Here is a 16,236-nt window from a genome sequence, read left to right on the forward strand (position 1 = left end):
CCCCCGAGATGATCGGCCTCCCTGGGTTACCTGGCTTATGAATCTTGGGAAGCATGTGGACAATCACTTTCCTGGGATCTCAGGGATTAAGTCTAGAAGGTTTGTGGAATCTGTACATAGACCTCTGATGACTCTTTTTAACCCCTTCATACATGTCCGTCAGCTGTCTGTGTGCTTCTGTAATGTAGTCAGCTGTGTTCAGAAGAACTATGTCACCACCTTGACCACCGGCTAGTGATCTCCTTGTTCTTCAGGCTGTGAATTGCCTTCTCTCCTGCACACTGATGTTAGTCGTTTCCGTTCATTTTTTTTTTGTCCAATATTATGGACTTCACCAAATGTCTAAATGACTCAATATATTGGTCCAAAATGGTGTTGTGGCCAAGAGGAGATAGATGTCCAGTCAATTTTTTTTTTCTTGTCTTCTATTCTGACTTGTATTTTGCTCCTTAGAAGTCTCAAGTCTTCTTTAGCATTAAATCACTCCTTCAGTCATAGTCTCCTGGAACATTATTCCATGTTACTACAGAGTTCTGTTTTGTCTAGTGGTTTCGTAGGACAAAATGTGAGACCTCTGGAAAGCTCAGTGGGTTCTAGTTTGGTGGGTCTGTGAGATGACTACCTGTGTCCTTCTGGCAGTCTTGCCCCATGCAGTTGTTCTTAGGAGGAACTTGACTGATGCTGGAACAGAATCCTGCCGGAGATTGGTGCTGAAGTTATACATACGCGGGGGGACGGAGGGTATACGCCGGGGGTCTGTATGTTATATATGAGGAGTGAGGCTCCAGAGGTTATACACGGGGCGAGGGGCCCGAGGTGATCTGCCTGGTGTTCGGGCCGTGACCCAGCTGTGACTGTCCAGAAACGTGTGATGGCGGAGTTCCCGAGTCATACATCCTGAAAGTATTGGAATCTGTGTGCCAGATGATTAATATCTGTAGGATCAGACCTTCTAGTTAATGCACAGTATTAGCGAGCACTCTGTCCGGTAGGCGAGGAGCCGGTGGAATGGGCTGGGAAGAATCAATGGTTCACCGCACGCACTTGAGATTATTTATTACAGTCCATATAACAGAATCAACGGTTCATGGGAGCAAAGCAAGTGATCATAGAAAAGTGACTAAAATAATTGAAAAAGAAAAGGCAACACTTGAGTATAAAATAGAAAGCATAAATAATGCAGTATTCAGAAAAAAATCAAACAAAAAAAAAAATAGATATAAAAATGCCAAGCGTTGTGGGAAAGGGGCTGAAACCACACAACACAATTCAGAATGCAAAATATAGAAAAAAAAATTAAAATTGTAGGATGTTAAATTGAAAAAAGGGGGAGGGGTAATATGGTAAGTGTGGAGTTTTTTGTGTGAAAAATAAGTAAAAAAATAAATAAAAAGCAAGTTAATATATAATTGGTAAGTGGGGCAATAATGGAGGGGGGGGGGGGGGGGCAAAAGGGCCGACCAGTGTTCATATGGTAGAGGATAGAGGCCACATGTAGTAGGCACGTGGCATAGCCAAGTATAGGGAATGTCCTAGGAGATGCACAGGAGGAGTTCTGTGGAAAATAGTGGAAATCATTGTAGAAGGTCATGATGGTAAAGATGGCAACATGGTACCTATAAGGACAGGCTAAATACCTTGGAATGGTGGTTGTCAGTGGTGACCTGTAGTGGATCCAGGTAAATATATTGTGACGGTAAGTATAAAGCCTGGTTGTGGCGCTGTAGGAGGTGATAGTGTATGGGGGTTAACCTGGAGATCAGAGTCGGAATAGCAGTGCTCCCGCGCCTTGCTGATGTGCTGGCGTGGATCTAGGGATGGAGGAAGTGTTTAAATAGCGGTATTAACCGCGATACTGGAAGTGCATCACCGGGCCATGAGCTGGAAGTGACACGGTGCCAAGCCATGGATCATAACTGCGCATGCGTGCCCGTTGTTAGGGAAGCGCTCATGCTTCCTACTATGGCAACGCTTGGGAGCAGAGAAATCATGGGCGGTATCGAATGCGAACTTTGTACACGGTGGAAATTCATGATGCAGCAACATAAAACTACAGGGCTCATACGACCCTGTCGGATCAGACCACCTCAGCGACGCAGAACAGGAAGAGACGAGCTCCGGTTACCATGACTTGCTGCAGGAAAGCTGGCAAAGGAGAGAACGGTGAGGGAGCAGAAATCCAAGATGGTGCCCGCACGCCTGGAAGAGAAAGGTGGCAGCAAGCGGTTAGCAGAGACGAATTCACTCAAATGTTGCCAAACTCTGATGCTTCTCCATTGCTGACCTGTCCTGTCTTCCTGCGGATAGGGGATTCAACGGGCAGTTACCACTTTATGATTCATTTAAGGACGAGATAGGTGAGGAGGCCAGGTTACTAGCTGAGGCAGGACTGGAGGCCAGCAGCTCTACCTATGGAAATCCCCGCTCACACATCCACAAGTGTGTCTCCATTATGAGACATGATTGACAAAAGTCTGAACGGTGGGAGAAGGCAGTGAGCTATTGAGGAGACACCCATCCACCCAGATCAGAGGTACATGGAAATGCACAGGCAGTTACTGATTTATGGGCTTAAACAGACACCCTGGAAAACCGTCAACAACTGGTCAACATCAGGATGGCGGGTGGGCTGGAAAAAAAAGGCAATGACCCTCCGCTGCAAAGATGATGTGATATTGAAGAAGACATTATGCTGAATGGGCAGCGTATTTCTTCCCAGACTCCTTGGTCAAAGTTCAACAGAAGCGTTATGAATTTGTAGCTATGAAGAAAAGACTGTGAGCTCTGGGTGTGTAGTGCTCCATGATTTATCCTGCCAAGCTCATGGTGGTGACCTTGGTATTAAAACCATTCTTTGAGACCCCCAAATAGACTCTCTTAAGTGGCTGGACAGACAGGAGCAGCAGCTTCGTCAAGAGAGAGGATTGTGGCCGTGGTATCTGGAGTGACCATTCATCAAGCCAGAACCTCTGCCGGTTTGGAAGAGATGGAGGAATGATGAGAGCCTGGAGCGTAGTGGTCACACTGGTGCAGCGGGTCCTTACCACTCATTCACATTCTCAGTATTCGCCTAATATGAGACAATGGAGGAGCGTTGATCCACCGGTCTTGGCAAGTCCTATTAAAAACTTGGCCGCTGACTCTCAGCAAGTATAAGAGTGGGTTTAAAGATTTTTTGGAGTACAGTTTTTGTAGGGTGGTAGATGACCCTAATAAATGTCTTGTCCTGAAGTGCCCAGGAATGGGGGATGACCAAGCGACAGGCTGTTGTTGAATTTCTTAAATCGTTTACGTCAGTAGTGATGGGTCTTCAGGAAATGTATTACATCCTCGTTATGTCCTGACAGAAGGAAGGAATCGCATCTCACTAGCATTCTCTGTAGTGACAACCAGGTCCAATATGACTGGGAGCATTGTACATGAGCACATCATGAATGTGGAATAGAGATTTATGTGCCTCTTCCATATTCGTGTGTCCCCATGGAGGAAGACTTGATTGACGGCCTGAAGTTCTACGGATGATAATGGGTTCATGTTTCACATGTAGGATGTCTGTGTCTTTCTGTCCTCCCTCTATTCAACTAATACAGGAGATTGGCCAGGCTGATATCTGGAGGAAGACACTTCTGTAAGCTCTGTGTCACTTTTGACTCCTGCCTTGGATAGATGGATAGATGTGAGGTTATTACCTCACCCTGTGATGATCCTTCTGCCTCTCGGACCTTTTGCGTTCACATTTCTAATTCTATCCGGTGGTGGTTCCTCATCGTACCCTCGGATGGAAATTGAATCCATTCAGCAGGAAATTAGTAGAATAGTGTGAATTTGGGGTCTACGACCATAGATGTAATTTGGAAAGGTTGTGAAAGTCTACTTAAGTGAGGGGTGTACAATAGTGACCCCCGAGTCTGTGAGGAATTGGACGGAAGCTCAGAATCATCTGAAATCCTGACAGCTGGAACAGTTCCCTAAGCAGCAGTTCTTTCAAGAAGGCGAGACCACCAGTCGGTTATTAGCATCTGGTAGCCAGTCTCCAGTTTATATTAATTTTGTATCTTCAACGGAAGGATGGGGTGTAGGGACTGAAACCGTCATTATCCTTGGGGTCTTAACGAAATTTCTACTCAGAACTGTTAACCTCGCGTTAGTCTTATACGGAGAGTGAGCTGGAGAGCGTGGGTAGACCTGATCAATTTACCTGCCCCATCTCGTGAAGACAGAGTGTAACGTGGGAGAAAAATATCTAAAGACAAACTGCAACAGGCTCTAGGAAGGATGTAAATCCACAGCCCTAGGGGGACGGCTTCCCATACAGGCTTTTAAGCTATAGGAAGATGACTTGATCTTTGTTGTCACTCATTTGAAGCTTCTTCCAAATATCTTGACCAGCTCTTCATGAAACCCTGACTGCTGTGAAATTTTTTTCCTAGGAGAGGCCTCACTGATGCAGTTCAACTAAGATAGAAAGAGTAAGGAGTTCTGGAGGAGATGATCCAGCCCTGGAGCCCTGATCTCACATCATGCAGTCTGTCTGGGATCTCACATGAAGAGACGAGTCTCATAAACAGAAGATCTGGGGTCGGTGCTCCAAGATGTTGTGAACAACTTCCGGCCAAGTTTCTCTTTAACCTGTGTACAAGTGACAAGAGATGATGGAAGATACTTATGATGGAGGCGACGGGTGGTCACTGGATGCTAATGGTGGAGGACACAGGAGGTTAGAAGATGCTGGTGATGGAAGCGATGGTTGATTACCAGATACTGATGACTGAGGAGAAGGGCAGTCAGTAGATACTGACTATAGAGGCGACGAGGGGTCACCAGATACCGATAATGGAGGGGACAGGTATTCACTATATACTGATGATGGTTGCGCTGGGCAGTGACCGAATAGTGATGATTGAGGTTACTGGCAGTCACCAGATACTGATGGGATTTACATTTCTTCATTCTCTTTGTAATTGTTAATAAACTATTAACCCTTCTATTCCTGGAAGCTGCTTCTTCTTCCTGGCCTCTATGCACATTCACCACACAACCTCCATGGCCTGTATACACGCTCACCACGAAAGACTCCATTGCTGAACAAAAAGCATGTTCAAGTGCGATTACAGTTTGCTCAAAGACATTTAGACTGTGAAATCCTGGGAGAATATAGTCTGGACAGATGCAAGAAAATTTTAACTCTTTGGAGGTCATAATACATACCATGTTTGGAAGTCAAAAAGCAATGCACTTCACCCCAAAAACGACATACCTACAGTGAAGACTGGAGGTGGGAATATGATGGTGTGGGGCTGTTTTTGAGCATACAGCACTGGCAGACTTCGTATAATTGAAGGAACGATAAATGAACAAATGTACTGAGACATTATTAATAAAAATCTGCTGCTATTTACCAGGATGAAGAAGATAAAATGATGGTAGATATTTTAGCAAGACAATGATCCCAAACGCACAGCAAGGATACTCTCAATTGGCTTCAGAGGAAGAAAAAAAAATCTGCTAGAATGGCCAAGCTGATCACCAGATCTGAAAATGTATGAAAAGAACTAAAGCTCAGAGTTCAGAGAAGAAACCCACGGAAACTTCAGGATGTGAAGAGTGCTTGTGTGGAAGAATGGGATAAAATCCCACCTGAGCAATCCCTGCGACTAGTTTCTCCATACTGGAGGCGTCTTGAAGCATCATCACCAATAAAGGCTTTTATACCAAGTATGAATGACATTTCAGTAACGTGACCAATACTTTTCCCTGTCATTTCTCATTATTACTTATACTTTATGGACATCTCTGGTGATTTTTGTCCTGTGTGGCTTGGTTATTACAGATATCTGGGGAGAATTTCATGTCGGTAGCACCTTTAGAAATAGATTTCTTAAGTATTGAACACATCACCAATTTTCTGTTATACCCTCTGCATATGTAATGTCCCAATGATGACCCCTACAGGTGTGTACTGTATATATTGGGTGTCCCCTTGATCATGACCCCCCTATGTATATTATAATTAGATGGTGGCCCGATTCTAAAGCATCGGGTATTCTAGAATATTTAAATCCTGTGCCTATGTCGAAGCGTGGTTCAATTCCCGTGCCAATTCGCGGCGGGACTGCTCCTGTCGCTGATTGGTCGCTGGTGCGACCAATTGGTGACGTGGGATTTTCGTTAGAGACAGAATTAGACGATTATATAGTAGATGTAGTGTCCTCCTGATGACCCCTTACATAGGAGTATGTATGTAGTGTCCCCCCCGATGATGGCCCCTTACATGTAGGTGTATATCTGTAGTGTCCTCCTGATGATGACCCCCTATATATAGGTGTATATATGAATGCTGATGTCTCTCTTGCCCTTTCCCGCAGTACGAGAAGGCTTTGCTGCGCGGTTTTGTGGAGAGCTGCTCCAACCTGACGTGGTGCACGAACCCCCAAGGCTGTGACCGCATCCTGTGCAGGGAAGGTCTGGGAAGCGGAGCGGCCTGTGCCAAGTGCTCCTGGATGTCCTGTTTTAGGTGCAGCTTTCCTGAGGTGAGTCGTGCTCAGTGTGATGTTACACTCTGCGGTCAGGGTCTGACTGTCCGTCCCTCTCAGGCTCACCACCCGGCCAGCTGCAGCCACATGTCTCAGTGGATGGATGACGGGGGATTCTACGAGGGGATGACTTTGGAGGCACAGAGCAAACACCTGACCAAGCTGATTTCCAAGCATTGCCCCAGCTGCCAGGCCCCCATTGAGAAGAATGAGGGCTGCCTTCAGTAAGTCTCCTGCCTGTGCCCCTTCTTTCAGCCGCACTTCCAGGTCTCATCACCTGTTTTGACCCCACACAGTATGACCTGTGCCAAGTGTAACCACGGCTTCTGCTGGCGCTGCCTGAAGCCCTGGAAGCCCACCCACAAGGACTACTACAATTGCTCCGCCATGGTGAGTGCTGCCCATGTCTCATGGATGATGACCTGCAGATTGTGTGGTCTGAGTCCTTCACTCAACGTCCCATGAGGAGAGTGGAGATGGTGGTGATGATGATGTTGAGGGAGGATGAATGATGATATGATGTTATTGATGGACAATGGTGCTGTTGTTGGATGATGATTATTGATGGGTGATGAACTTTAGTAAACCAAATGTCAGCCTCGCAACCAGAACAGTTGGTCATCTCATGAATGTTATCCATCACAGGCACATGAGTTGCAGCATACACAGCCATTGTTCAGACTAATGTTTGAGCAGAACACGTTTTCTCCTCCTTTTTTGGGGTGCAGCACATGGTGGGTATCCTGGCAGATCGAATATTATAGGTTTATTAAAGAACGCCTCTGATATAACCGCTGGGATTCTCATCCCGTCACCCCATTGTTTTCTTCCTCCCCTTTTCCTCTAGAGCTTTTTCTCCATTGGATTGTATTATTCAGACACTGAAATACTTTCTCTATTGAGAGAGGACCATTTGCCTTCCCGGTGTTTGCTGATTTATCTGTATTGTCTGTTTTTCCCCCCTTCGCTGTATAGTCCGTGTTTCCCCCTTTGCTTTATAGTCCATGTTTCCCCCCTTCTCTGTATAGTCTGTTTTTCCCCCCTTCGCTGTATAGTCCGTGTTTCCCCCCTTCTCTGTATAGTCCGTGTTTCCCCCCTTCTCTGTATAGTCCGTGTTTCCCCCTTCTCTGTATAGTCCGTGTTTACCCCTTCTCTGTATAGTCCGTGTTTCCCCCTTCTCTGTATAGTCCATGTTTCCCCCTTCTCTGTATAGTCCGTGTTTCCCCCCTTCTCTGTATAGTCCGTGTTTCCCCCTTTGCTGTATAGTCCGTTTTTTCCCCCTTCTCTGTATAGCCCATGTTTCCCCCCTTCGCTGTATAGTCCGTTTCCCCCTTCTCTGTATAGTCCGTTATTCCCCCTTTGCTGTATAGTCCATGTTTCCCCCCTTTGCTGTATAGTCCATGTTTCCCCCCTTTGCTGTATAGTCCGTGTTTCCCCCTTCGCTGTATAGTCCGTGTTTCCCCCCTTTGCTGTATAGTCCATGTTTCCCCCTTTGCTGTATAGTCCGTGTTTCCCCCTTCTCTGTATAGTCCGTGTTTCCCCCTTTGCTGTATAGTCCGTGTTTCCCCCTTTGCTGTATAGTCCGTGTTTCCCCCTTTGCTGTATAGTCTGTGTTTCCCCCTTTGCTGTATAGTCCGTTTTCCCCCCTTTGCTGTATAGTCTGTTTCCCCCTTTGCTGTATAGTCCATGTTTCCCCCCTTTGCTGTATAGTCTGTGTTTCCCCGTTTGCTGTATAGTCCGTGTTTCCCCCTTTGCTGTATAGTCCGTGTTTCCCCCTTTGCTGTATAGTCTGTGTTTCCCCGTTTGCTGTATAGTCCGTGTTTCCCCCTTTGCTGTATAGTCCGTTTCCCCCCTTTGCTGTATAGTCCGTGTTTCCCCCTTTGCTGTATAGTCCGTGTTTCCCCCTTTGCTGTATAGTCCGTGTTTCCCCCTTTGCTGTATAGTCCGTTTCCCCCCTTTGCTGTATAGTCCGTGTTTCCCCCTTTGCTGTATAGTCCGTTTCCCCCCTTTGCTGTATAGTCCGTGTTTCCCCCTTTGCTGTATAGTCCGTTTCCCCCCTTTGCTGTATAGTCCGTGTTTCCCCCTTTGCTGTATAGTCCGTTTCCCCCCTTTGCTGTATAGTCCGTGTTTCCCCCTTTGCTGTATAGTCCGTGTTTCCCCCTTTGCTGTATAGTCCGTTTTTCCCCCTTTGCTGTATAGTCCATGTTTCCCCCCTTTGCTGTATAGTCCATGTTTCCCCCCTTTGCTGTATAGTCCATGTTTCCCCCCTTTGCTGTATAGTCCATGTTTCCCCCCTTTGCTGTATAGTCCGTTTTTCCCCCTTTGCTGTATAGTCCGGGTTTCCCCCTTTGTTGTATAGTCTGTGTTTCCCCCTTTGCTGTATAGTCCGTGTTTCCCCCTTTGCTGTATAGTCCGTGTTTCCCCCTTTGCTGTATAGTCCGTGTTTCCCCCTTTGTTGTATAGTCCGTGTTTCCCCCTTTGCTGTATAGTCCGTGTTTCCCCCTTTGCTGTATAGTCCGTGTTTCCCCCTTTGCTGTATAGTCCGTGTTTCCCCCTTTGCTGTATAGTCCGTGTTTCCCCCTTTGCTGTATAGTCCGTGTTTCCCCCTTTGTTGTATAGTCCGTGTTTCCCCCTTTGCTGTATAGTCCGTGTTTCCCCCTTTGCTGTATAGTCCGTGTTTCCCCCTTTGCTGTATAGTCCGTGTTTCCCCCTTTGCTGTATAGTCCGTGTTTCCCCCTTTGCTGTATAGTCCGTGTTTCCCCCTTTGCTGTATAGTCTGTGTTTCCCCCTTTGCTGTATAGTCCGTGTTTTCCCCTTTGTTGTATAGTCCATGTTTCCCCTATGGGAAGCCTAGGCCTGTAATGACCATCCCCCATTAGGGACTTATTGGAATCGGCTTTCCTGGTACTCGCTTTTTTCCTAACCTCTCCGATGACACTATAGACTTTCTAGACGTCCTTCTGGCTCGTAATCTTTCTATTTTTTTTTCTTTTCTCCCTTTTTTCGTATAATAACACAACTGACAACTTGCTTAGTGTCAGGAGACTTGAGAGAAAAGCTGAGGTGCTTGATTATCTGCATGAAGGCATCTTGACTTCCTTCAGGAGACCCTCTTTAGAGGCGGTCACATGCCTCCGTGTAATAACCCAGAAGGTCCCTTGTCATCCCAGTTCCAGTGCTGTACCGCAGTCTGAGGGTGGACACCAGTCACCGCCGCTTGCTATTCTGGGGACACAGAGCCGAGGTTTCTGTGCCTTAAGGTCCATCTTCCTGGAACTTGTGACCAATGTAAGACGAGCCGTCAATACTTGAGAACCTCTGTAAAACGTTTCATCATTGGACGTGACGCTAGTCTTTTATCCTTCCCGAGACCCCGGCGAGGACTCTCCAACCTAACGCACAAATGACCGCTGTGCTAGCAGTGCTGCGGCGCCTTCCACGGGCCGATGTGTGGAGATCCTGCATCCGGACCTAGAGGTCTACACGGACTCTTCTCCTTCACACGAGGCGCATGGCCGCATAGACTTATTCTTAGCCACCTCTTCCATACGTGGTAACCTACAGATGTGATCTGCTTCATGGAGGTGTGAGACAGTAAGGTCAGATACTTGTCCATGAGCTGATGACGCTGCCTTATCATAGCAGCGGGACGCGTCCTCTGAGAGATAACAATGATTATATGGCGCCAACATATTCCACAGCGCATGTGCAGACAATAAATACAATGTAACACATGGCAGAAGTTACAGGAGCAGCAACGGTCCTGATCACAGAAGCTTACAATCTAAGAAATAAAGGGACACAATAGGTAGAACGTGCTGTAATGCACGGTCCGGCCATCATTACAACAGAGGAAGTCATATAAAGCTGCAGGATCCGGTCATCAGCCGGTATATGTACATGTATGATCCGTCATCAGCCCGGTATCTGTATATGTACATGTATGATCCGGTCATCAGCCGGTGTCTGTATATGTACATGTATGATCCGGTCATCAGCCGGGATCTGTATATGTACATGTATGATCTGTCATCAGCCGGGATCTGTATATGTACATGTATGATCCGGTCATCAGCCGGTATCTGTATATGTACATGTATGATCTGTCATCAGCCCGGTATCTGTATATGTACATGTATGATCCGGTCATCAGCCGGTATCTGTATATGTACATGTATGATCTGTCATCAGCCCGGTATCTGTATATGTACATGTATGATCCGGTCATCAGCCGGTGTCTGTATATGTACATGTATGATCTGTCATCAGCCGGGATATGTATATGTACATGTATGATCAGTAATCAGCCTGGTATCTGTATATGTACATGTATGATCAGTAATCAGCCCGGTATCTGTATATGTACATGTATGATCTGTCATCAGCCGGTATCTGTATATGTACATGTATGATCTGTCATCAGCCTGGTATCTGTATATGTACATGTATGATCAGTAATCAGCCCGGTATCTGTATATGTACATGTATGATCAGTAATCAGCCTGGTATCTGTATATGTACATGTATGATCTGTCATCAGCCGGGATCTGTATATGTACATGTATGATCTGTCATCAGCCGGGATCTGTATATGTACATGTATGATCAGTAATCGGCCTGGTATCTGTATATGTACATGTATGATCAGTAATCAGCCCGGTATCTGTATATGTACATGTATGATCTGTCATCAGCCGGTATCTGTATATGTACATGTATGATCCGGTCATCAGCCGGTGTCTGTATATGTACATGTATGATCTGTCATCAGCCGGTATCTGTATATGTACATGTATGATCCGGTCATCAGCCGGTGTCTGTATATGTACATGTATGATCCGGTCATCAGCCGGTATCTGTATATGTACATGTATGATCCGGTCATCAGCCGGTATCTGTATATGTACATGTATGATCAGGTCATCAGCCGGTGTCTGTATATGTACATGTATGATCAGGTCATCAGCCGGTGTCTGTATATGTATGATCCGGTCATCAGCCGGTATCTGTATATGTACATGTATGATCCGGTCATCAGCCGGTGTCTGTATATGTACATGTATGATCTGTCATCAGCCGGTGTCTGTATATGTACATATATGATCCGGTCATCAGCCGGTGTCTGTATATGTACATGTATGATCCGGTCATCAGCCAGTATATGTACATGTATGATCCGGTCATCAGCCGGTATATGTACATGTATGATCCGGTCATCAGCCGGTATATGTACATGTATGATCCGGTCATCAGCCGGTGTCTGTATATGTACATGTATGATCCGTCATCAGCCGGTATCTGTATATGTACATGTATGATCCGGTCATCAGCCGGTGTCTGTATATGTACATGTATGATCCGGTCATCAGCCGGTGTCTGTATATGTACATGTATGATCCGGTCATCAGCCGGTGTCTGTATATGTACATGTATGATCCGGTCATCAGCCGGTGTCTGTATATGTACATGTATGATCCGGTCATCAGCCGGTGTCTGTATATGTACATGTATGATCAGGTCATCAGCCGGTGTCTGTATATGTATGATCCGGTCATCAGCCGGTGTCTGTATATGTACATGTATGATCCGTCATCAGCCGGTATCTGTATATGTACATGTATGATCCGGTCATCAGCCGGTGTCTGTATATGTACATGTATGATCTGTCATCAGCCGGTGTCTGTATATGTACATGTATGATCTGTCATCAGCCGGTATCTGTATATGTACATGTATGATCCGGTCATCAGCCGGTGTCTGTATATGTACATGTATGATCCGGTCATCAGCCGGTGTCTGTATATGTAGATGTATGATCCGGTCATCAGCCGGTGTCTGTATATGTACATGTATGATCCGGTCATCAGCCGGTGTCTGTATATGTACATGTATGATCCGGTCATCAGCCGGTGTCTGTACATGTATGATCCGGTCATCAGCCGGTATATGTACATGTATGATCCGGTCATCAGCCGGTGTCTGTATATGTACATGTATGATCCGTCATCAGCCGATATCTGTATATGTACATGTATGATCCGGTCATCAGCCGGTATCTGTATATGTACATGTGTGATCCGTTCATCAGCCGGTGTCTGTATATGTACATGTATGATCCGGTCATCAGCCGGTATCTGTATATGTACATGTATGATCCGGTCATCAGCCGGTGTCTGTATATGTACATGTATGATCCGGTCATCAGCCGGTGTCTGTATATGTACATGTATGATCCGGTCATCAGCCGGTGTCTGTATATGTACATGTATGATCCGGTCATCAGCCGGTGTCTGTACATGTATGATCCGGTCATCAGCCGGTATATGTACATGTATGATCCGGTCATCAGCCGGTGTCTGTATATGTACATGTATGATCCGTCATCAGCCGATATCTGTATATGTACATGTATGATCCGGTCATCAGCCGGTATCTGTATATGTACATGTGTGATCCGTTCATCAGCCGGTGTCTGTATATGTACATGTATGATCCGGTCATCAGCCGGTATCTGTATATGTACATGTATGATCCGGTCATCAGCCGGTGTCTGTATATGTACATATATGATCCGGTCATCAGCCGGTGTCTGTATATGTACATATATGATCCGGTCATCAGCCTGTATCTGTATATGTATGATCCGGTCATCAGCTGGTATCTGTACATGTATCATCCGGTCATCAGCCGATATCTGTATATGTACATGTATGATCCGGTCATCAGCCGGTATGTGTATATGTACACTCATTTAAAGATTTTTCTGTATTTTCATGACTATGAAAATTGTGCATTTACACTAAAGGCATCAAAACTATGAATTATCACATGTGGAATTATATACTTAACAAAAAAGTGTGAAACAACTGAAATGATGTCTTATATTCTAGGTTCTTCAAAGTAGCCACCTTTTGCTTTGATGACTGCTTTGCACACTCTTGGCATTCTCTTGATGAGCTTCTAGAGGTAGTCATCGGGAATGGTCTTTCAACAATCTTGCAGGAGTTCCCAGAGATGCTCAGCACTTGTTGGCCCTTTTGCCTTCACTCTGCGTCCAGCTCACTCCAAACCATCTCGATTGGGTTCAGGTCTGGTGACTGTGGAGGCCAGGTCATCTGGGGTAGCACCCCATCACTTTCCTTCTTGGTCAAATAGCCCTTACACAGCCTGGAGGTGTGTTTGGGGTCATTGTCCTTGTCACGGATCCCCACGCCGTGGTGTCACTAATCTGTCACGTGCCCACTCTCAGCACGTGACTTAGATTAACCCTTGCAGGCACAGCCCCATCTCCCCACTCTCAGTCCAGCATTCAACCTCTGTCCTATGCTATAATGGGAGCATAAATCGCACACCGACCCAGGCCACACACACGCTCATACACGCTGCCACCACTCGTCGAACACACGGGCGATGAGTCCCGGAAATATTAATAATAATATTGTCTATCACACATAAGGCTCACACACCTTAGGCTATGGATTTGTTAGAACATTCAAGGTTCAACTTGTTAAAGTGTATACTTTAATACAAAAAGGTTCAATGCTTACAGTAAGAAAAAGGTATAAAAATATAATAAAAAGACATGCAACTTATGCAAAACAGTATAACATAAACAGGAGACAACTTTCAGAAATCATCTAACTTGGTAGTCTGCTTTCTGCTCCCTGAGGGGGGTGAATATGGAGTTGGTGGAACACATCAGCTTCTCAGGCTGCCCTCACATGTGAACATGATTTTATGTATACAGGCCTAATTTATAGCTTTGGTCTGGAGGTCCGATTGCTAGACTGGCCCCTCAGGTTAATATCATAATTGCTTGTGTTTTGATTGGACCACAGCCGCGCTACCAATGAATGTTATTTTCTCCTGAGATCCTTTGTGTAAACATGCTCACAGACATACTATCAGACCGTAATTGACATCTCTCTTCCAAGAGCTAGGAGGTGTCAAGTGTTACCCTTTCTTCTAGATCCTAGCTAGACCCCCTGGTGAGATTTAGAGACAGAAGTCTGTTTGTCTCATGTAAATACATATTAACACCTGGGTGCGACATGAAGCCTTCAGGACAGATGTTACTACCTATACATAGGCCACAGTGTATATATAAATATATATTATAGGAAAGCCGCACAAAAGGATTGATAAAATAAGTGGACTTTAATGCCTGAATGGTGTGGCAATGTTTCGGATGTAGCATCCTTTTTCAAGCAGTGAATACATGAGTGAAACGGCTTATGTGAAACACATACAAATCTCGTTAAAAAAACTCATTAAGTGCAATATTATAAAAAATAATACATATATTGACCATCTGTGCAGATTAAACTACCCCTTCAGCCTTAATATTAATATTAAGCGACTGCGCAACTGCGGTGCTAAGCATTGTGGGTCTTTGACCTAGACGTCACTGACATGCGCAGTGTGTGCATGAGGACGCTGGGGATCGCGGCGTGCAGGATTACGTTATATGTAAGTGTGGTTTAATCCTGATCTCTGGGACAGGGACACCTGATTTTCTTTTATCATTAATTGGCTATTTAGTCATTTTTTAATCACTATCCTGTATGTAATGTACTATACTTATTAATATTAAGGCTCAAGGGGTAGTTTAGTCTGCACAGATGGTCAATATATGTATTATTTTTTATAATATTGCACTTAATGAGTTTTTTAACGAGATATGTATGTGTTTCACATAAAAATGACATATTATATATCATTTTGTTCAGAATACAATTTTGCATTCTTTCCCTGTAATATTTTTAGCTTTTGAAGCCGTTTTGCCTGAAATTATTGCAACAATATGGGAATTGAAAGCAGAACTAAACATTGTACAACTTCAGATCCAAAATTAGCCAATCACAGACGAGGTTCTTGTGACCAATCATAACCGGGATATGGCAGCCAATCACATTGCATTACATTGTTTTATCTGTTGGTCGATCTAGTGAATCATACTGTAGAGTTTTATGATGGGAGCCTTCAGATTTTTGCCAGCGGAGGATCGTGTGCGAGTTGTGGTGCTCCATGAAGAGGGTTATACCGGCCCCCAGATCGCAAGGAAGGTCGGCTGTAATCAGAGCACAGTCGTAAGAATTTTGCAGAAACCTAAGCAGCTTGGAATCACCCAGGACAGGCCCAGATCTGGTCGGCCCAGAAAGTCAACTTAGCGGCTTTTTTCTTGCCTTAATACAAATTCTAACAGTCTATTCAGTAGGACTATCAGCTGTGTATCCACCAGACTTCTGCACAACACAACTGATGGTCCCAACCCCATTTATAAGGCAAGAAATCCCACTTATTAAACCTGACAGGGCACACCTGTGAAGAGAAAACCATTCCCGGTGACTACCTCTTGAAGCTCATCAAGAGAATGCCAAGAGTGTGCAAAGCAGTCATCAAAGCAAAAGGTGGCTACTTTGAAGAACCTAGAATATAAGACATAATTTCAGTTGTTTCACACTTTTTTTGTTAAGTATATAATTCCACATGTGATAATTCATAGTTTTGATGCCTTCAGTGTGAATGTATAATTGTCATAGTCATGAAAATACAGAAAAATCTTTAAATGAAAAGCTGTGTCCAAACTTTTGGTCTGTACTGTACATGTATGATCCGGTCACCAGTCAGTATCTGTATATATACATGATGTTCTTTTTGTAGTTGCCAACCTTATAGTCTCATATTCAAAGATTTTATACTT

At 44.9% G+C, this 16,236-nt stretch overlaps 1 protein-coding gene across 2 annotated transcripts in view; it reads left to right on the top strand.

The window, feature by feature from the left end:
* The window catches only part of CUL9 (cullin 9), a 159,412-nt gene that overhangs the window by 126,145 nt on the left and 17,031 nt on the right, over positions 1-16,236 (top strand). For both annotated transcript variants that reach the window (XM_069768218.1, XM_069768217.1), the window contains exons 33-35: positions 6,366-6,530; positions 6,594-6,757; positions 6,830-6,923. In XM_069768218.1, the coding sequence (XP_069624319.1) occupies positions 6,366-6,530; positions 6,594-6,757; positions 6,830-6,923 (423 nt within the window). The remainder of the gene's footprint in view (positions 1-6,365; positions 6,531-6,593; positions 6,758-6,829; positions 6,924-16,236) is intronic.

The sequence above is a fragment of the Ranitomeya imitator genome, chromosome 5 (assembly GCF_032444005.1).
Source record: "Ranitomeya imitator isolate aRanImi1 chromosome 5, aRanImi1.pri, whole genome shotgun sequence".
Taxonomy (NCBI): domain Eukaryota; kingdom Metazoa; phylum Chordata; class Amphibia; order Anura; family Dendrobatidae; genus Ranitomeya; species Ranitomeya imitator.